Genomic DNA, 23,294 nt, shown 5'->3' on the forward strand with positions numbered 1-23,294 from the left:
GCGCAAATAAAAAGTTTATTTTAAAATATTCTATTGTAACTTTGGACTAGTGTGATGAACAATTCATTTTGTATTACAGCATAGAGTTCAAATCAATTTTATAAAGCTAAAAATGGCGATCGATTTTTGGCGTTTATGCCATTTTTTTGTTGCACATGAATAGCAGAAGTAAAAAAATAATGGCCTTACTAAATGAAAATAAAACATATACCGAATCAGTACAAAATGATATACTGACTGACAATAATCCTCCTATATTTCCCTTAGAGGTTTATGACATTTATAATGCCAACATTGCAGAAGCTTTTAGCAATGACATTATCATCTTTAAGGAACCACCAGACGTTGCAGTAGAAGAAGAAATATTTAGTCACGATCTCACATCATGTTTCAACTTAGCAGCAGATAATGGTTTGGATGCCGGTATAAGTAGTGATCAAAATAAGGAAAATACAAGCAATGAAATCAATACGGATGTTGAACCAAATATTGACAGTGATTATGAATTAGAATCCACTACTTATTATTAGATATCCACTTTTAAGTATTTCATATTTACTTTTAAGTATTCAATTTAGCACCAAAACATGTTTAAAGAATTTAAGGTTTTGTTTTTAACTTAGAATCTATTTTTGATTAATAAAAAATAAACCCTATCAAAAATCTTCGTAATTTCGTCATTTTTCTTGTTGGCATAAACGACAAATTTTGATTTTCGTTTCTTTTTTCATTAATGGCATATATCCCTTTTAAGCGCCATCTTGACTAACCTTACAACGATGCGATCGACACAAATGCCAGAGGTAAGTTTGGCATATTCACCAATGTTATATCTTGATTGGACATAAGCGCCATTTTATAGTTTTTAATTTATTTCAGACTGTATTTTCAGCCACATTAATGTTCACAATATATTAAAATTTGAAAAAAAATCACCAATTTTTTTGAATCACTGTGCAGATAAGCAGAATTGGTAAAAATAAAAATAATCAGTTTTTTGTGTTTCCTGAAAAATCAAGTTAATGTCGTTTATGCCGTTTTGGCTTGACAGCGTCGATTTATTATAACACCATATTTTAATTTGTTTAAATAAGAATTGTTTAAATAATTAAACAGCTTTCAAATGAGAATATTTATGATTTTAACTTTAAAAGGTACACTTGTAGTAAGTTTATCTAAAAAAAAGCCTACAACTGGAAAAAATATGTAATTTTCTGTTCTTATAAACAAATTAATCTATTATAACAAAACAAAAGCAAGTTTGACATTTAATAATGCGTTAGTTCGATGGCTCTGCTCGAGTTATTAGGGAACAAAAAAAGAATGAAGAAAATTGCTCCATGGGAAGCCGAGAAAATGCATTTTGTTAACGTATACCGATTTTGAACTTTGAGGGTTACATTTTCTCCAACCTAATTTTTGATTGGAATTTTGCTATTTTTGGCAATTTTCACACGTATTATCGATAGTTTTTATTATAATAATATATGTTATGAGGATTTTAAAGATATGAAAATTGGTGTGGCGAAAGAGGACAAAAATAAAAAGGTGATGGTTTGAAAATTATGATCGTATTGTTTATATCTTTGCCGTAAATTCCGGTCAAATTTGACCGGTTGTATCTCAGGAACCACTTGACATAATTAAACGTTTTTTCTTCTAAAAGAAGCGTCCTGCCGCTGTCTTTCGAACAACGTTTTCATAATTTAATTTAGTTTAATTTTCCCTAAGATATTCTATTTGTTTATAAACCAAAATATTGTTTATAATTTTAAAATATTCCTGAGGCCGCTCAAATAGTCTAATTTCAATTCTGTAAAGTACATTAGATAGGTATTGTGTCTTTTTATGAAAAAATCATAATTATTCTTATGCATCGTAATTATTCTCGTTATTATAGCGACCGTAAATTTTTAATTAACATTTCAATTGTTGCTAAACTGTTCATTCAATTTCCATCGTCTTCTGGAATTATAATACATACGGAAAGGGCTTTACTTTACCAAGTTATTTAATTATTGATTAACAACTACTTATCTGAAAGTTTAGTTGAAAATTAAAGATTTTGTTGGAAAAACCCGCTTTTTCCGGGGAAAGTTTTCGTCGAAGTAAATCGGAAAAAACACGTCTTCATGCAGAATTTAATTGTGGTGAATTTTTATTTGAGTATTTTTGGTCTAAAGTTATAATCTTTGGAGTTATAGAGCAAAAATTGAAAAAAACACGATTATCGGGCGCCATTTTGTTTATAAAAAAAGTAGCACACTATCTGCGGACTTTGCATATCTATATTATTAATACATACAATAATGAGATTCGATTCCAGCAATAAAATTGCTGGTAAATAACTTTTCCTTGTATTTTGCTAATTAGCCCAGAGTATAATGGAACCGCAGTAAAAGTTTAATTGGAACATACATAAACATTTGGGCGGTTTAAAAGAACAAAACCCCCATAAAATGTTTATGTAAACATATTATTTAAAAAGAAGCCGCAACTCGACGAAAACTGCCTTATCGAAAAAATACTGAGAGGCAAAAAATTTTAGAAATATTGAATTTAACTAATGGTACCGCAATAATAATTTAATTGGAACGTACTCAAAAGTTTGGGGGAGTTTAAAGGAACAAAACCCCCATAAAATGTTTATAGGGCGCACAAATTTCATTATAATTCTTCATAAAAATGCCACATGTCCAATTTCAATAAAAAATCTCTAATAGTTTTCGATATATTCGAAAAAATCGATTTTCATTTTGTAACTTCAAAGGGCTGTAACTTTTTTTATGTGCATATTTGTACTAAGGTAAATTAGGTTCATTCGAACTATTTTTTGGCTCAAAATATGTGATTTAATTTATGACCTGTATTTTCGTTACACCCTGTATATCTATTGTATATACCTACCTGTTCCATGTAATGTTCTACTAAAAACTGATGCAAGCAATGAAAAAAAAATTGTATTTTAAAAATATTATTGAGTTATATATAGATCTTAAAGGACATGAAAGATTTTATTTTATTATTTTTTTGTATCATACCATTCCCTCACAAAATTTACATTCTAGAGACCTGATATAATTTTTTTCTACGAGCGTGCAAAAATGTCTACTTTCGCGCACGCATTTTAGTTTAGAAAGTGTCATTTTCCTCACGCGTGTTACTTTTCCGCACGCGTGTTACTTTTCCTCACGCGGTTTTTACTTTTCCGCACGCGTGTTGATTTAGATATCTTAATATGGCCTTAAAGTAATTATAATACATGCAATAAACTAATATTTAGATATTATTTACTAATTTATTTCAAATATATCTTATTGTGTTCCTGTTTTAATGAAATTAACGCCACAATTCGACGAAATAAAATTATTTTGACATATTATTCGAAAGTCAAATCGGTAGACAATAATAGTCGTTTTGAATCATCGTCATGGAAACCAGGATCGTCGTCATGCTAACTAATTATATTGAAAGTTTGGTTTTGACAACCTTGTCAAAGAATTAATTTGTGTATGTATTTTCATATTAATTAAATTAATTGATTAAGATTTGGTAATTTTTTAAAGACTCTTAGAAAAAATATTGTTCCTAACTCTTTCAGAAAGTCTATTTTCCGCACTCGACTGCTTGCCGAACTCCCGCTTCGCGTCGCAGAAAAGAATGCCTTTCTCCACTTGTTAGGAAAATAACTATTGTGCGAAATTGATTTTGTAAATATTGTTTTTATTACCATACCAGTTATTACTATCTAATATTTAAACACGCACTTTTATTACAGATTTGGCAGGTGGTAGACATAGCAGCGGTGGAGGACAACTGAATACTTTTGCAATGAATATGAACACGAGTACAGAAGGACAACTAAGATCTAGACGAAAAGCAGCTAAAATGTTACTCGCAGTGGTCATCATGTTTGCTATATGCTTTCTTCCGGTTCATCTGTTAGCTGTTTTAAGGTAAGCTGTTAGAATATCGTCCATTAACTTCTTCTTCTTCTTCTTTTTATATAGACATTACTCTGTCTGTTTTTCAATGTGCCTCCAGTAAGTTGTCATTCCATCTTTTTCGTGGTCTTCCCACTGATCGTCTTTCTATTGGGGAACCGTGTCTCGCCGTCCTTACTACTCTATTTGCTGTCATTCGGCTTATGTGGTCGTTCCATTAACTAAAGAGTAAAATTAATGTAATACAGCATTTGGATTTTAAAAAGGAATTAACTGTTATAAGGAAATTATTAATACCGACTTCAACTTGAAACTAGGGAGATTGTGCTACATACGCTCTTCGCAAGGTCAACGGTGCGGTGATAATAGTTTATTTAACTGTATATTACTAGTGATAAGTATGTGTTTTCTTTTTGATGTGTCTATCCGTGATGAATGGTGGCGATCATCATAGAAATCTTTGTTTTATCTGAAGCAGCGTGAAAAAGCTGCACTGATGTTTTGTTGAAGCAGGTTCTGAGGTTATTTATTTAACTAGGAGGTATTATTTTTTTTAACCTCTCTTTCCAAATATTTTTCTTTGCAAGATGGTCTTTAGGAAGGCGCATCTGGACTTATTTTGCATAATGTGTCCAAAGTATTAACACTTTCGGGATTTGATGGTGCTCATTACTTCTTCATTCTTCTTTCATTCTTCTGAGGACCTCCTCATTTGTGACTCAGTCAGTCCATGGGATTTTTGTACTGTCCTATATCTTATATTGTCCTATACGTCAACATCTCAAATTTGGCTATATATTCCTATATGTTCGTTTAAGTTCCACGATTCAGCACTATAAAAAAGAACAGAGACATCGCAACATTCTTACTTTTATACTAATAAAGTTTGTTGCTCTTGAAGAAGGCAGGCCCCATCCAACTGAGAGTCTTCTTCTTCTTTTTCTTTTTGTATAGACATGATTCTGTCAGTTTTTTGAATGTGCCTCTAGTAAGTTGTCGTTCCATAGTTTTCGTGGTTTTCCCACTGATCGTCTTTCTATTGGGGAACCGTCTCTCGCTGTCTTGACTACTCTATTTGTTGTCATTCTACAATACAATGGGTACAACTACTGGATGGTCTCTGGGGGTATGGAATAGTAATGGTGTTAATCATATAGAGCTTAAAGTACATCCCAATGTGGGTGCTACAACCCCTAAACCCCAACTGGTTACGCCTATATGCAGCTTTTCTTGATAATAACCATAATGTTTGTTTTCTTTACGTTTATAGCAACTCAGTATTACTTCTTCTTTTACGGTACTACACCCAAATTGAGCCTTGGCCACCTTTATTTTTTGCCTACACCCTTGCTTGTCTGTGGCTGCTCTTCTCCATACACGGACTCCTGAAAGGGCTTATGCGTCGCTGTTTACTGTGTCTTCCCAGCGCTTTTTTGGCTTTCTAACCGGTCTCTTTCCCTGAATTCTAGCATTCAGTGCTCTTTTTGTCTATCCTCTCCCATTCTTATCACACGTCCGGCCCATTGCAATCTTTGTATTCTAGTGAAGTCTGATAGAGTGCTTCCTTATAAAGTTGATAAAGTTCTTTGTTGTGTCGACTTCTGAAGATTCCGTTTTCCCTCACAGGTCCTAGTATTCTCCTCAGTACTTTCCTTTCGAATGTGTCGAGTTTGTTTTTGGATGTTTCTTTCAGGACCCAGGCTTCACTGCCATAGCATGTTATGGGTCGAATTAAAGTTTTATAGATTCTCATCTTTGTATTTCGGTGGACACTATTAGACCGAAATATATGGGAGAGAGCAAAATACGTTCTGTTTGCCTGCGTTATTCTCTTCAGTATTTCTCCATCTTCTGATCCGTCGGCATATATTCCTAGTCCCCGGTATGTAAATTTTCCAACCGTTTCAATGTCATCTTCATGAACATATAATGTTTTGTGGGACTATACTTCTTCTCGCCTGAGTTTTTTTTTCTTTCCAGATCTTATTATTATCTATAATTTCCAGACCTAGCATGTTTGTTTGTGTTTTTAACTCTGCGTATGGTTGCTGTGCTCCTGTTGATGTTCTACTCATAATATTAATATCATCGGGATAAGCGGCCAGTTGAACCATTAGGTTAGTCGGTAGGTTTCCTCGTCCAGTTTGCATTTGCCTAACCGCATACTCCAGTGCCAGGTTAAACAATGTTGGGGCTAGTCCATCTCCCTGCTTTAGTCCCTGCGAAATTTTGAAAAAGTCTTTCCGGTGATTTTGTATTCGTACACATGCCTGAGTTTCATCCATTGTGGCTTTAATGAGTCTTATTAGCTTGTGTGGTATTGCCAATTCAACCAATATATAGTATAGTTTGTTCCTTTTGACTGAGTCGTATGCCTGTTTGAAGTCTACAAACACGTTTTAAACATCAATATCGTGTGCCCATGGTTTGCTCAAGATCTGTTTGACTGTAAATATTTGATCCAAGGTCGATCTTGCCCGTCGGAAGTCCGTCTGATACTCTCCAATAATATTTTCTGCTAGTGGTTGGAGCCGCTGGTTTATAATATACGTGAGGACTTTATATGCTGTACATAGTAGAGAGATTCCACGGTAGTTTTTGCACTGGAGTTTGTCTCCTTTTTTATAGATCGGGCATACTATACTTGTCTTCCAGTCGTCGGGTATTTTCTCTTCTTGCCATATGTCTTTGATGAGGGAGCGCATGAATGTGACTTGCTAGGTGGTCGCCACCTACCTTACACAGTTCTGCTGGTATTTCGTCAACTCCCGGAGCTTTATTGTTTTTCTGGATCTTAATATCTTCGAGAAGTTCCTCTATAGTTAGAGCTTCTACTACATTATCTACTTTGTTCTCTTCTACGTAGTGCATACCCATTTCATCTTTCATGTCTACTTGTGCCCCAAGTAGGGTCTGAAAATAATGCTTCCAGATTTCTGTGACTTTCTGTTGGTCACTGATTATTTTCCTGTAAGTTAGTATGTATTATTGACTTTAATACGTGATTTTGTTCATAAGGACTTACAGGTCTTGAAGGTTGTCCGCAAATAATATAATGTGGTGTCATCTGCTCATCTGATGTTGATTAGCCGGTGTCCGTTTATTAGAGTATATTTTTCAGTTTCGTCTAAACCTTCAATAAATATTCTTTCGGGAAGATTTTAAGGATGAGAGGAGACAAAATAAAGCCTTGCCAACTTCCACGCTTAATTTTCACAAACTCGGTTAGTTCACCTTCAACTCTGAGATTTATGGTCTGATTTCAGTAAAGGTTTCTAATTATTTTCTAATTAATTATCTTGGTTATTAATTCTTGTTTCTTTTCGTATTTGCGTCACCTTGACGTGCTATACTCGATGAAACGCTTTCCCGTAATTAACCAGACATGCACGTACGTTGTAATTGACGTCTTTGCTTCTTGAAAATAAGACTTGTAATGAGAGCAAAGTCTCACTCAAACCAACAGCATTTATTAAGAAGAAAAGAACATTTTGAGGCCTGTCAAAATTTTCAATGTATTTTAAATGTAATAATTTTTTTCGAATCCTGAGAAAACTAATAAATATTTTTGATAAATTTAAACGCAGAATGAAAGATTACTTTATTACCGAGGGCCGAAAGTCCCTTAGAATGAATAAAAAGTTTCTTTTGAATGAGATATTTGAAATTAAATCTCACACTACATTTTCTCTTAATTTTTCCCCTGTAACTTATTAAAATAAACATTATAGAACTTAAAAATACTTTTTTATTATTATTATTAGTTTTCTCAGGATTAAAAAAAAATGAATCCCCATTTAAATACCATTGCAGCCGAAAATACATACCCATCCCCTTAACCCGAACCGTTTTATTAAAGTTTGCTTTTCTCACAGCTTGTAAATTCTCTTATGGATTATCTTTAGGAACAATTTTAGGAGGCGACTTATGAGGCTTATCATACGGTATTCTTCGGATCTTTTGGCTCCTGATTATTTTGAAAGTGCTCAGACTTCAGCCATTTTGAAGTATCTTTGAAAAATTTAAACGCAGAATGAAAGATTACGTTCTTACCGAGGCGAGGGCCGAAAGTCCCTGAAAACTTCTATAATTTTTATTTTAATAAGTTACACGGGTAAAAAACTAAGAGGAAATGTAGTGTGATTTTTAATTTCAAATATATTATTCAAAAGAAACGTTTTATTTATTCTAAAGGACATTCGGCCCTCGATAATAATTTATTCTTTCATTCTGTATTAGTTTCTCTATGTACTAGTTTTGTCAGAATTCGAAAAAAATGGACCCCATGTCCGTGGTGATACTTTCCAAATCGAACATTCGCTATCTTTGTCATACAACGCACTGAGTCGAATAGAATATGACGACAAGGCACTAGTTTTAAATATTGGACATGGCATCGGGAATATTTTGGGTTGTTGATTAAGTAAATTGATAGTGTATTTGATGAATAATTGATTTAAGACGTGAACTTAATAAAAAGTTATTTATTGTTTATTATTTGTGAAAGATCCAACCAGAGAATACATCAGGATATACAGTCGGAAAAATGAAAGAATACCCATGAACGATCACATCAATCACTTATTTTCTATTTGCTATATATTTCTATATCAAACGTTTTGCTATTTATAGAAAAAGACAGCAGATACAAAATAAGTGATTGATGTGTTCGTTTATGGGTATTCTTTCATTTTTCCGACTGTACCTATTCTGTGATCCAAGTATTTTGTTGTTAAAGATGTTCAACATTGTAAGCGTTCCATATTAACAATATAATATTATTAAAAAATCACTTTAACACTTTTGCTCTTTTCTCGATTGAGTATTAGTTTTTGTTATAGATATAAATTAAAACAATCACTGAATACATGGTTAGTGAAAAAATTATCAGTAGTAATTGCACAAGAGCCCTAAAATTATGGAATTTTTCCAGAGTGACACTTTGACAGTTTTAATTTCACGACCCGAAGTGAAATTATGTCAAAGTGTCACGAGGGCAAAAATTCGATAATAATTTTAGAGATCCAGTACAATTAAACACACAGTTGTTATAAATATTTGACGGTTGAAAGTCATCACTTTTATAATGTTTAAAACATTAATTGTCATTAATGTCACTGAATGTATTTTTTCGTAGCAACGAAGGGCATCTGACGTAATATACTTGACGACGAGATATTATCAAAAATTATCAGTTTAATTTTTATTTCTGTAGCTTTCTGTTGGTCAGAATCTCCTATGAATGAAATAATCACATTTATTAACTGAATTAATAATTTGCAATTATACAAATAGCAGTTATCCAAGAACATTCAAAAGCCATCTCTTTAAAGTTAATGATGACATTGTCAAGTAGAATGACATTCTAGTAATGTATACACATCCATACCAGTGTGAATTTTACTACACGTAATTTGCCGTGTAAAGACAGAAAAAGTAGGGATAGCCGTAAAATATTTGCGAATTATGTACCGATGGCCTTCTAAACTCTCCGTCTTAGATTTACACTTCTCTTCGTCCCTATTAGTCTCTATTTGTTCTCTTATACTCTATCAGATATTAGTCTTAAATATCTCTATTCTTGGAGTATACTTTGTTTAATCTCTTTTTATGTAAGTTATTATTTATCTATATTACAATAATTCTCTTGAGGTTAACATGTACCTCGATTCCTCTTCATTTATTTTTAGTCTTATTTTACTTATCTTTGTTTTATTTGTCCATCCTTAGTGTAGTTTATCTACTATATTTATAAAAAATTATGTATATAAAATTTTTTAACCATTAGGTCAAACTCAGACTTCAGTTTTATATTTTGATGTCTTCTAATACCCTTGTTAGCCTTTTATGTCATATAAAATGCACTCTAATAAAATTTAATAATCTGGAAATCTCATACGTTTTATGGATTTGTACCGAGTGTGGATTTACTGTCCTTTTATGTTGAAATTTTATATGTGTAAATTTTGAATTCCTCGTGCTAAGTATAGGTAATTTAGCGAAATAATTTATTATTTTGGATTAGCCAGAGTCAGTTGGTTCCTTGTCATATAGTGTAAATAGTGCATAAAATTCTGAATATGAGTTTACGAGTTTTAATTTCGATACAACCGAAGGGGGCTGAGTGAGAATAAATTTTTACATTTGCTTAAAAATGATGATCCAGAGCTTGAAATTGATGATCCAAAACCAATCTGTGATTTATGTTAGCCAGAAGAGAAAGATAATATCTGTCATAGAGGTAGAAAAAATATGTAATTATTGATCAAAGCAAGTGTACCAAAATCATTAAAAATAGCTCCTAGAGTATGTTTACTTTTGTTGTCATATACAAGGTGTCCCAAAAGTAGAGGACCGGCCGAATATTTGGCGAACTAAACATCAGATCAAAAGACTGAAAAATACGTGTTCAATCATTTTCAAAAATCTATCCAATGACATTAAACACTCATCCCCACTATACCCCCTGGAGAGGGGTGGGGGTAACTATAAAACCTCAAATAGAAACCCCCAGTTTTTCTTGCAGATTTGGATTCGTTACGTAAAAGTAAGCAACTTTTATTCAAGACATTTTTTCGAGCTGTAGATAGATGGCGCTATAATTCTATAAATTATAAAAGCGCTCTAATATCTCGAGAAATTCACTTCCAAATGAGAATCAAAAAACAGGTTTTTAATATTTACCGAAAACCTATCGAATAACACCAAACATTACCCTCCAGCGCACCCCCTACTAGAGTTGGGGGGGATAACTTTAAAATCTTAAATAGCAACCCCCACTTTTTATCGCAAATTCGGATTCGCCATAAAAAATTAAGCAACATTTAATTCAGAACATTTATTAGAATTGTTGATAGATGGCGCTTTAATTGGAAAAATACGATTTTTAATAAATGTTTCAAATAAATGTTGCTTAATTTTTCATGACGAATCCGAATCTGAAATAAAAAGTGGAGATTGCTATTTAATATTTTAAAGTTACCTCCCACCCCACCTCCAGGGGGTAGGTTGGAGGTAGGGATGGCGGTTGTTGACAAAACACCGATTTTCGGTTAAACCGTTATTTTTTACTTTCGGTTTAACCTAACGGTTATAACCGGTCAAAAAACCGGTTATTCCAAAATCCTGTTTTCGGTTTTTTGAATCAATATCCAATTCCCAATAGGTTACAACGTTACATTTTCATTGCATTTTAGTTTGCGATACTCCAACATCCATATCGTTGTCGTAGTATTGCGTGGTGGGATAGGAAAGGTGGAACTAGAAGTTCGAACTATCCAATTGGGATCAAAAATAGAAGGACGGTTTGGTCAGCTTAAAATTTCTACTTTGCGTGCGCTAGACCGAAAAATTTCCCAAATCTTTTCTAGTGATGGGGAAATAAATTTTTCTTGAATACCAAGGATCAACTAGTATTTGATTCCTGAAAGTTCTCGAGATATCTCGAGAGCTTAGAATAGAATAGAATAGAAATACGCTTTATTGTCACTGAAAATTATACAAATTTTATGGACAAAGCTTATTATTAAGTCAGAAAAAATAAATAAATATTAACAATAACAATAACAAATACAATTTTTTGAAATTTGATAAATCGTCAAAATAAAAAAATACAAAAATACAAGATATAAGTCAATAAAGTAAAGAAAAGAAAAAAAACAAAATCGATATATTGCAACAATTAATAGAAATTGCAAAGTGAATATACAACAAAGTAAACTATAGACATACATAGGAACTAATAAGTTTAAGCGGCTGCATGTGACACCCAAATATAGATAAGTTCGGTTACTTGTACATTACTGTAATTTCTTAGTTAGTCATTAAGAAACTCTTCTACTGAATAATATGGTCTTTTAGATAGATGAGCTTTTGTCATTTTACGGAACTTGGGGAAAGATGTTGCAGATTTGAGTTGTAAAGGAATACAGGATGGTTGTATAGTTTTTTTGCGGAATATAATATAGATTTCTTTACTAACTCAGATGACGGGATCGGTAAATAGACATCAAAAGTTGAATTTCTTGTGGAGTAGTCACGAAGAGGCCTTGCTGGAAAGACATGCATGTGTTTACGAATTAAGCAAACAGTTTCTAATATATATATAAAGATGGAAGGGATCAAATTCCGTGATCTTTGAAGTAACTTCTGCAATGTGTTGTTCTTCTGAGGACAAACAGATACCTAATTGCTCTTTTTTGTAATTTAAAATAATATCTAATTGGGCACCTGTACTAGAACCCCAAAAAGGAAGACTAATATGGAAGACAAAAAGGAAGGAAAAATATGTTAGTTTAGAAGATGCTAAATTGAGTTCTTTCGAAAGAGATCTTATAGCATAGCAGGCTATGGCGAGTTTCTTACTTAACAAATCGATATGAAGGGACCATTTGAGGTTGCTGTCTAAAAAAATACCAAGAAATTTTACAGAATCAACGGTAGAAAGCTGGCTGTTATTAACAAGCAGGGGTTGAAGAGCACTTTTGTAGGATAATGCTACTGTGTTATTCACGTTAAAGGAGAGTAAATTAGAGTCAGACCAGGTTTTTATCGTAAGTAAATCAGAAGTTATAGCTGTATGAAAAGATGCAATAGTTGAGTTGCTCCAAGTGATACTGGTATCATCAGCAAAAAGAAAGATTTTTACATCGATTTTTAAATTATTGATGTCATTTATAAAGATAAGGAACAGTATAGAACCCAATACTGGACCTTGTGGTACTCCAGATACGATGTTTTTGAGACTAGAGTCAGTATCATTTGCTCCAACTAGTTGTTTCCTATTATTCAAGTAAGATTGGGACCAATTCGAAGAAATACCTCGAATTCCATAGAAATGTAGTTTTTTAATCAAAATGTCGTGATTTACACAATCAAAAGCTTTGGCATAGTCACAGAAAACAGTGGCAGTATAAAGATTATTGTTTAGTGCTTGGTAAACCTCATGAAGCACAGAAAACATGGCATAAGTGGTACATTTATTAGTTAAAAAGCCGAACTGGTTTTGGGATAAGATGTTGTTATCAATGAGAAAGGACATAAGTCGGGTTTTTATGAGACTCTCAATAATTTTGGAGAGTACGAGTAGTAAGGCAATAGGTCTATAGTTGCAAGCATTAGATTTTTCACCACCCTTATGAAGAGGAATAATGGCTATCTTTAGGCACTCTGGGAATTTGCCTCTTTCAAAGGAATCATTAGTTAGTGAGACGAGGATTTCCAACACATTTTCTGTGAGATTTGAGAATATTTTTATGTATAGTCCATCAGTACTACAAGATGATTTGCTTTTGATACTATTGATCGTTTGGATCAGTTCAGATTTATCGACTGGTCTTATAAAGAATGAATTCGAGAACACTCCTTAAATCGAAGTATTCGAATACTAGCTGGCGAAGCCTCTAGTTTATCTAAGGTTTGGCTAACAAAAACAAAATATGTAACAAAATAAAAGTGAGATACGACTCAACCCAAGTAGCCACGCTTAAATAGAATTTCGCAGGACACACGCTAAGATAGAAGGACGGAAGATGATGGACTAAGATGATTTACATTGTAGACCGTGGAACCAAAAATGAAAAAGAGAAAGGCCACAAATGCAAAATAGATGCAAAATATCCAAGCTAGAGAGGAATAGGGGAAGGATGAAGGTTCTCGATTATGTATAGCATCTATACAATTACAACTAATTATGATTACACAGCTGATTGATACTATATTATTATATTATTTATTTTTAACCGAATTCCCCAATTCACCAAACAAGACGTGCTTATTTTTAATATCATCGAAATGGCCAAGTCTATCACATTTCTTAAACATAATTGTTTTAGTGAGTGTGAGAGTCATTAACGAATATAAACACTAAACATATCAAGAATATTGATAAATTTAAAACAAACAATATTTTTTCTCGGATTTCATTATTTTTTTTCAGAGGTACTTATACGTAATACATAACTTATCCGGTTTTTCACCCGTTATTACTTTAAATATAAAAAACCGGTTATAACTGGGACAAAAAACAACCGGTAAAACCGGTTATTGTGAAGTAAAAAAACCGGTTTTAGGTTATAACCGGTAGGTTTTTCCCATCCCTAGTTGGAGGGTTATGTTGGGTGTCATTCGATAGGTTTTTGAAAAGTATTAAATATATATTTTTAGGTTTCTGATTTGGCAAATTATTTCTCGAGATATTAGACGGCTTCTATAATTTACCTATGGTATCAGGATAAATCGTTCCTCCCAATTATAGCGCCATCTATCCACAGCTCGAAAAAATGTCTGGAATATAACTTGCTTAATTTTACGTAAGGAATCCAAATCTGCAATAAAAACTGGGGGTTGCTATTTAAGATTTTAAAATTACCCCCACTCTACCTCTAGGAGGTGGAGTGGGAGGTTGTGTTTAATGTCATTTAATCGATTTTTGAAAATTACTGAATACGTATTTTTCAGTTTTTCGATCCGATGTTTATTGCACGAAATATTGGACCGTTCCACTACTTTTGGGACACCCTATATAATGGACGTTCTATTAGTGATTGTCTACAGAAATAAGTATTTCTCAGGACATCCAATAGTCAGGTATTTGATAAGTATTCCATTAATATATACCTATAATATATATTTTATTAGCGACCAAGAAGGAGTAAGAGAAGTAGAGGCAGAGCTCAAACCACTGTATTGCTCAGACATGTCTTATGTCACTTTCATTTTCACCGGTTCATTTGTAATTGGATATAGCCTTTTTTACGATCTACATAACTCAGATGCAATTGGTGCCATAAAAGATGGGTTCGTTTCCCTCTACAAAATCAAAAAGTGAACCTTACGGTAAAACCTTACTAATTTTAATCGTTAGGGGTCGTCGTTAATATGTTGATCAGGTGCAGAGGTGTGGCTCCTACTAAAAATGAAGTACCCAAGTATGGTATACTGAGAAGACATTTTTGGCACTCGTGTATAAAATGTATTAGTAGGACAGAACTAGTGAAGAGCGGTCACTTCGCTTTTTTTAATTAGTTATTGACAGTTGAGATATTATAGGAATATTTATTTAATAATTTGTTCACTTCTTTTCTTTAGGAAGAACTTAAAAAGTTGTGACAGGCTGAATGACAAATGCCTGTGCCAAAAAACAATTTGTTCACGATACGATAAAAACTTAAAAAAAAATAACTCACTCATGGACAAAATATTGCACATTGTGAAATTATCATGTGAAATGAAAATGTTTGTGCTGCAATCCGTTGCCCCTCCCCCCTCCCAAGAAGTGTCATAACAATACGATTTCTTTTCCGAATGCGATGTTTTAAAGTGTCATCATTAGCACAAATATGTCATACCCAATGTGGCTGGCAAATGGGAAAACATGATCTTCTAAAATATTTTCAATGTACAGTTACGGTCATTGAATAGTTTACAGGCTTACGTATCTAGGAGCCGATTTTTTAAATTATTACCTTGTTTAAATTCACCTTTTACGTCAAAATGACGTTAACAGTGGTGTATCTAGAATAGATTATTATTTAAAATTAAAAATAAAAATAATATAAAAATATATTTTACAAAGTTTAAAAGTTTAACAAAATGGAAAGTATAGAAAGAAGTTTTTTTTTTGAATGGAATTGATTATGGTCTTAATAATGAAAACAAGGAAGTCTGGTTTGAAAATACCGATTTTATTTTATATCTATCCAAAATTATCCAATCTTTGTTTGATTTTCCGTATGCACATATATGGCTCACGTCCAAATCTGCAGCAATATGTCTTAAAAACCAACCTTCTTCGAGTTTGACAATTGCTCTTGCTTTTGTGCATCATTCAAATTCATTATAACCATTTTGGAGGAGTTTGTTATCGTTATTTTATGTTTCAACGCTCGCGAAATTTTTGACAAACATTGACTTTTTGACTTTGCCATTTATCAAATCCGTACGACACTGCAACTTTACAGTATCACAATATAAAAATTAAGGTGTAAACTATTCAGTGATCGTAACTGTACATTTCAACTGACATTCGTTCAATCACCTCCACACGTTGGGTATGTCATTTCAAAGCAATACCGCTCCATAGCTCTATGCCGCCACCACCAAAACTAATGCTCTTTATGAGGCTACCACTTACATACCATTCGCCAATTCATCTGTAGACGAAGTTTTGTCAATCACGCTTCCATATTGCTGAACGGTATGCCAGTTGTAACCTCATATACAGCGTTAATTTTGGTGGGGGCGGCATAGTGCTATGGAGGGGTATCTCTTGGAAAGGACATACCTAACTTGTGGAGATGACTGTGTGAATGAGAGCTGACATGAACATTGAAAATATTTTAGAAGGGCATGTTTTGTAATTTACCAGTCATATTGGATATGACAGATTCGCGTTAATGCACGATAACACACGCATGTCTTCATGTCGCTAGAATAGTAAATACATCATAGATTCAATTTAAAAATTATATTGGCCACCATATGGCCCACATCAGATTTAAATACGATCGAGAATTTATATGACACGTTAAAATATCGCATTTAGAAAATAAATCCTATTCCTATTCCTATAACACTAAGGGGCTAAGAATAGCAGCATAAAAATTTTCATTTCCGACGATAATTATTAAATTATTTCCATAAGATATTATTTGACATCTTGTTATTGTTGCAGCGTTTTAAAAAACATGCAAACAAAAACAATCCATTATTAAGACTTATTCTTTACATTATTCTTTCATCACACATTTCTCTGAGTATTCAGTTGTTTGTCTTGATAGCCTGATTTTAGTGTTAAGTGAATAATTTTATTATTTTTGTTCGATTAAACATGATGTTAGTTCCGGCAGAACATTTACAACAGTTCCCTGAATTAGTTACAATTAAACTAAAAAAATAAATTGCCTACTTATACATATTGCTAAAACCCCGCTATTTGGACGACATACCCAACAGTAGCTTGTACTTTGCGAAGCTAATTCATATACAGTTTAGGCATCAAACTAATATTTTTTCGATTTAACCTATGCTTAAACCAAGAACTTGTACAAAGTACATATTAAATTTAAGAAATTTGCTTTTTCTTAACGTACCCTATCAAGTCACCTTGATGTTGGCGACTAACATCGCGAAACTGTCTCTGTCTCTGTCTCGAGCTATTCTAAATAGTTGCTGTGCTTTCTTTATGCCTATCCACGTCCACTCCCTGATATTATTCAACCAAGACGTCTGTTCTATACCAATTCCACTGCGTTCGTCGATTCTACCCATCATAATAAGTTGAAGAAGATTATATCGGTATCCCCTTACTACATATCCAAAATAGGCCATCTTTCTACATTTGATATTATCCAGCAGCTCGCGAGCATCATTTGCACTCTTCAGGACTGCTACATTTGGATGGTCTCATGCCAGAGTGAAACAAAAGCCAAAATAGAAAGTTTTCAGTACGGCAGTTTAAAGTTATAAAGTAATACTATTCAAAAGAACATTTATATAAATTTTTGGGTAACAGCATATGTTTTTGTTTACTTTTAAAGCCCTTTTATTAGTTTTTGCAGTACATGGTTCACTTTGGCAAACTTTTTAACATTTATTTCTGTCTGACCTAAGAAGTATAAATAAATTGTTCTTTTTGTTTGTAATCAGGTTTATTAATATATGATTAAAATTAAACTAACAATACATAAGAATAAAATACAAAAATGATGAGTAATTAAATTAGACAAATGTGTACCTAAACCAATAATAGTGGCAATATTTAGATCGCATTGTTTATCTCATTTCCCTCTTTATTGTTATTGTCATTTCCGTCTTCAATGGCATCTTTCAATACTTCACTTTGTTGACGTTTACTGTAAAATTGGTGATGGCATGGTGGTACCAATTATTGAAAAAGGCAAAAGTGATCTGATATCATTGAGTTTTGCTTGACTAAATTTTCTTCTTTCGGGGGCAAGAATGCCTAAGTTTAAAGAAGCTAGGTTTAGAGGTCGGCATTTCAATCTTTTATTTAGATTTACTGAATAAAATTGGCCTCTTTGTTATGTGTGTATTTGAATTCCATAACTTCTGAGTGGTCTTAAGCAAATTTCATTGGTTTTATTTTTAACCACTCTACTTTTTGTTCATATGAGTCTTTTTTACGGTTTACCAGATTTTGTTTTAATGCATCCATACTCTTGAAATCCTCTTTTTCCATGCATACTACTTTAAATTTCTTCTTTTTAACCCTTGCGTTTGAAATTATGTTACACCATTTTGTAGCATACGCAGATGACATTGATCTCGTTGGAGACTCCATCCTATCCACAAAAGCCATTTTCAATAAGGTGGAAGGAGCAACAAGCGAAGTAGGGCTGAGGATTAATGAAGAGAAGACGAAATATATGTGTATAAATAGAACGACACGAAGAGACAGGATAGGACAAAATGTGACGGTCAACACCTTCAATTTTGAAAGAGTACAACGTTTTAAGTATCTGGTGGCCGTAATCACAGCTGACAACGATGTTATTCGCACTGGATAAGCTTATAAAATAAAAAAATCTTACAAGAAGTTCCAAGATCAAAATCTATAAATCCATCGTTAGACCTGTACTAACATATGGTTGCGAAACGTGGACCATGGCCAAATCAAACGAAGAAAAGCTCAGACGTTTTGAACGAAAAATACTTAGAAAAATTTTCGGGCCACACCACGAAAATAACACAAACCAGTATAGGATCAGAACCAACTTCGAATTAAAAGAACTCTACAATGATACCGATATTGTCCAAGAAATTAAATCACAGCGACTAAGATGGGCAGGCCACGTGCACAGACTTCATAACGAGAGACTTGTAAGACTGGTATGGGAGGAGATTCCTACAGGCAAAAGACCACTCGGACGTCCCAGAATGCGATGGAGAGATAACATCCAAGCAGATCTCCGAAAAATGAACATCCCATTTGACCCTAGGTTGATGGAAGACCGAACAAATTGGATGAAAGTTGTACAGTCAGCCAGAACCCAGCCAGGGTTGTAGCGCTACGTGATGATGATGATTGTGTAGGCACATAAATTTCAGAAGGGATAGAAAATTCACGATTTCCCGTTTTTGTTTTAAATATCAGTGTTTTTACGACGTCTTATTACACTAGTTTACAACCAATTTGCGACTGGAATGCAAAATGCTGTTTTTTGTATATTATTGCTCTCTGAATATGATTATGGTGATAAAGAATTCCTAACACGTAAGATTTTTGAGTTATGATTTTTCAGAAAAAAATTATTTACGATTTTTGAGTTATGAGTATTTTACTAAAACTTTTTTAAAACAGTCATTTGTAATATATGGGGGAGTGATTTTATCAAATTAACGTTTTTCCTAAAAATTATGCTTAATTTGACAACACTGAGATATCTAATGTCTACTAATAACACATTAACACTTACATAAAGAATAAACCAAAGGTAATCCTTAATCAGTAAACCTACTCATTTAAACTTATATCTTCTTCTTAAGGTGCCGAGACCGCTTGTCGATCGTTGGCTCTCATGTTGCGCAGCATATTAACAATCATTGTCTTATTTACAGCCGCACGAAATAGTTCAGTGCTAGTTTTCCCAAACCATTGGCGTAGGTTTTTAAGCCAAGAAGTTGTACGGCGGCCCACACTTCTTTTTCCCATTATTTTACCTTGCATGACAAGGTGAAGTATGTCATATTTTTCTGGGTGACGCATTATATGACCAAAGTATTCCAATTTGCGCCTTTTAACCGTGTTCACTACTTCGCAACTTTTATTTAAACGTTGCAAAACCCTTTCGTTTGTGACTCTTTCTACCCAACTGATCTTCAGAATACGGCGGTAGACCCACATTTCAAATGCTTCTAGGTTTTTTAAAAGCGATTCTGTCAGTGTCCATGCTTCAACCCAGTAAAGTAGTACTGGGAATATATAACATCGGACCATTCTTATGCGAAGTTCCAAATTGAGATCATGACTGCACAGGATTTTCTTAAATTTCATAAAACTTGTTCTTGCTTTGGCAATTCTACTTTTTATTTCTGTACTAGGGTTCCAGCTTTCATTAATATGAGTACCCAGATATACAAGATTATTTACTCGTTCAATCGAGTCATTACCGATTGTTACGTTATAGTTATCATTATTTACGGCTGCCTGTTTACTAATAACCATAAACTTTGTTTTTCTTGCGTTGAGTTTGAGTCCATATATCGCGCAGAATGCCACCATTCGATTCAATAACGCTTGAAGATGTTCAATTGATCCAGTCAGCAACAAGGTGTCATCTGCGTATCTGATATTGTTCATAAGCATACCATTAATGAGTATTCCCTCTTTTGCGTTTTCCAAGACTTCATTTAAGATTGTTTCAGCGTAAAGATTAAACAACATTGGTGACAATATACAGCCTTGTCGAACTCCGCGCCTGATTTTTACTTCTTCAGAGCACTGATTCGCAACCCTAATACATGCAGCCTGGCCCCAATACAAATTTCCAATAAACTTATGTACATAGTTCTAAACCGTTTTAACGACTGTTACTTCTACATGACAAAATTGTCTGGGTTTTCAAGGAAAAGCAAGCATAAAATTAAATATCCAGATATTATCTCAGCAATTAAACCGGTTTCCCATAGAGAAGATTTAGCAGTTCCAGGACCCCCGGCAAGGTTCTAGATTACAATAATGGATTTTAAAATTCATGGTGACGTTTCAGTTATTACTTTAATCATCGTCAGAATAATAAGTTTCTTGAGCGGATGCTTTAATATAATTTTAAAGGAACAAACAATAATTAATGAAAACGTAAAAATGACATGGACAATCATTGGGTTAAGTCAATAATTTCAAACACGCCATGTCTTGTTGCGTGTTTAAGGGTGGCTTCAAAAGAAATATGGATAATGCCTCCTTGATGCTGAGTTCCGTTGGAGAACTTGCATGACCAATGATTGAGAAGAATAAAACGAATAGGGTGGTCAGAATCAGTCATATGTTGGAATACCGCTGAATTTGGAACTTTTCTTGATCGTCTTCCTAAGTGAGGAGTGATATCTAAGTGTTCGCAACATCTGACATTAAAGTGACGTCGAGTCTTCCCGACGTACGTAGCTGCACAGCTACTACATTTGAATTGGTATATAATGTTAGATGCGAGATCACTAGGAATCATGTCTTTCACGTGGAAACGAGATCCTATCCTTTCCAAAGTCGTGAAAGCAAATCTTAATTCTATAGAGGGAAATGCTTTTTTAATTGTTCTACGGATGTCGCGTCGGATTTGTAAGCTGTGGTAACCAGTATAATATGGAAGTTTGATATAGATCTTTTCTTTGATTTCTTCTACTTTGCTGTTTGGTTGGAATTTGTTATTGAAAAAACGTCTGATGTATCTTTCTAGGAAGTTCAACGAAAAACCATTTTTACTTAAGATCACCTTTATGTTTTCTAACTCTTCATGTAGGAATTGCCAGGTTGAACAGATAGTGAATGCGCGGTGAAGAAGTATATTGATTAAACTTGTTTTGTATTTGTTGGGAATGAAGCTATCTGCGTTTATATACAGGCCGGTGAAGGTTGGTTTTCTGTATATTGAAGTGGAAAAACCTGAAGGTGATCTGAAGATGTTAATTCCTAAGAAGGGCAGATTTCTATTGACTTCAATTTCACTAGTAAATTTCATATTGTGGTATTTCTGGTTGAGATAATCTAAAAAATGTTGAATGTGATCGGTATGTTGGAAGATGAGAAAAATATCATCCACGTATCGTCTATAAAAAAAGTGGCTTAAAATCAATTGGACAGTCAGTTAACCATGTTTTCTCACGGTGACATAGAAAAGTGTTCGCGAAAACTGGTCCTAAAGGAGAGCCCATTGCAACGCCATCTATTTGTCTATACACTTTTCCGTCAAAACTGAAAAGACATTCCGACGCAACATCCGTAGAACAATTAAAAAAGCATTTCCCTCTATAGAATTAAGATTTGCTTTCACGACTTTGGAAAGGATAGGATCTCGTTTCCATGTGAAAGACATGATTCCTAGTGATCTCGCATCTAACATTATATACCAATTCAAATGTAGCAGCTGTGCAGCTACGTACGTCGGGAAGACTCGACGTCACTTTAATGTCAGATGTTACGAACACTTAGGTATCACTCCTCACTTAGGAAGACGATCAAGAACAGTTCCAAATTCAGCGGTATTCTAACATATGACTGATTCTGACCACCCTATTAGTCGTAAGGACTTCTCAATCATTGGTCATGCAAGTTCTCCAATGGAACTCAGCATCAAGGAGGCATTATCCTTATTTCTTTTGAAGCCACCCTTAAACACGCAACAAGACATGGCGTGTTTGAAATTATTGACTTAACCCAATGATTACCCATGTCATTTTTACGTTTTCATTAATTATTGTTTGTTCCTTTAAAATTATTTTAAAGCATCCGCTCAAGAAACTTATTATTCTGACGATGATTAAAGTAATAATTGAAACGTCACCATGAATTTTAATTTAGTTATGGGTTTTATCTTTAAGTTTATAATGGATTTTTTTAAATGGAATTTACTAGCCAATAAAACTTACAATATTTAGGAACCGTAACCAGGAGCTCTCCTAGTTTTTTACTATACAGAATAAAGTGTGTGTTTGTGTTAATCTACATAGTGTTATGGCAAAATTGGGATATGCATAAAATTGTGTACAAAAGACTTACTATAGTTTGTGTTTCTAGTTCTGAACTTATGTGTATATAGTATAAAAGATATTTTATAATAAACAGCAATATTTGATGCATTCTGTAACTCACAATCTAACATTTCACCTGACAATGTACGCGTGGACCCCTACGCAGAAATTCACGCCACCTGATTTCATCTAAAATTGGTGGAGGGGGTAGTCAAACCAATGGGCGCCGTAAATTATCGCGCCCTAAAAAATCGCTCGTGTGGCCAAAGCCTAGGAAGAAAATAACTCAAAATCTATACATGGTGGAAAATTTTATTGTTTGAATTCGCATTGAGGACGCTTTAAACTCCCCGGTACAGCCATTTTAACATCAGCCGCAAATTTTTTTTTGATTATTTGTTGGCTAGTGTTATCGATCTACATTTTACAGCACCACTTATGCTTTTTTGAGTTTCCCAACACTGTGACTCATTATAAAACACATTAAAAATTTTTTCTTTTTGCTGTCCTGTAAGCTTATTTTGACACTTCATTTTGCAATTTCAGGAATAGGCATTAAAAGATTTAGAGTGCATGACAGTACCTGAAATATTCATATATTCTTTACCAGCTGCCCTTTTTTGCTTGCGAATATTTTTTTCCACT

At 33.6% G+C, this 23,294-nt stretch overlaps 1 protein-coding gene across 1 annotated transcript in view; it reads left to right on the forward strand.

Moving 5' to 3' along the window:
• The window catches only part of LOC114331900 (orexin/Hypocretin receptor type 1-like), a 1,700,655-nt gene that overhangs the window by 1,421,003 nt on the left and 256,358 nt on the right, over nt 1-23,294 (forward strand). Inside the window, exon 8 of the mRNA XM_050658583.1 lies at nt 3,779-3,956. Within this exon, the coding sequence (XP_050514540.1) occupies nt 3,779-3,956 (178 nt within the window). The remainder of the gene's footprint in view (nt 1-3,778; nt 3,957-23,294) is intronic.

This window comes from Diabrotica virgifera, chromosome 8, assembly GCF_917563875.1.
Source record: "Diabrotica virgifera virgifera chromosome 8, PGI_DIABVI_V3a".
NCBI lineage: Eukaryota > Metazoa > Arthropoda > Insecta > Coleoptera > Chrysomelidae > Diabrotica > Diabrotica virgifera.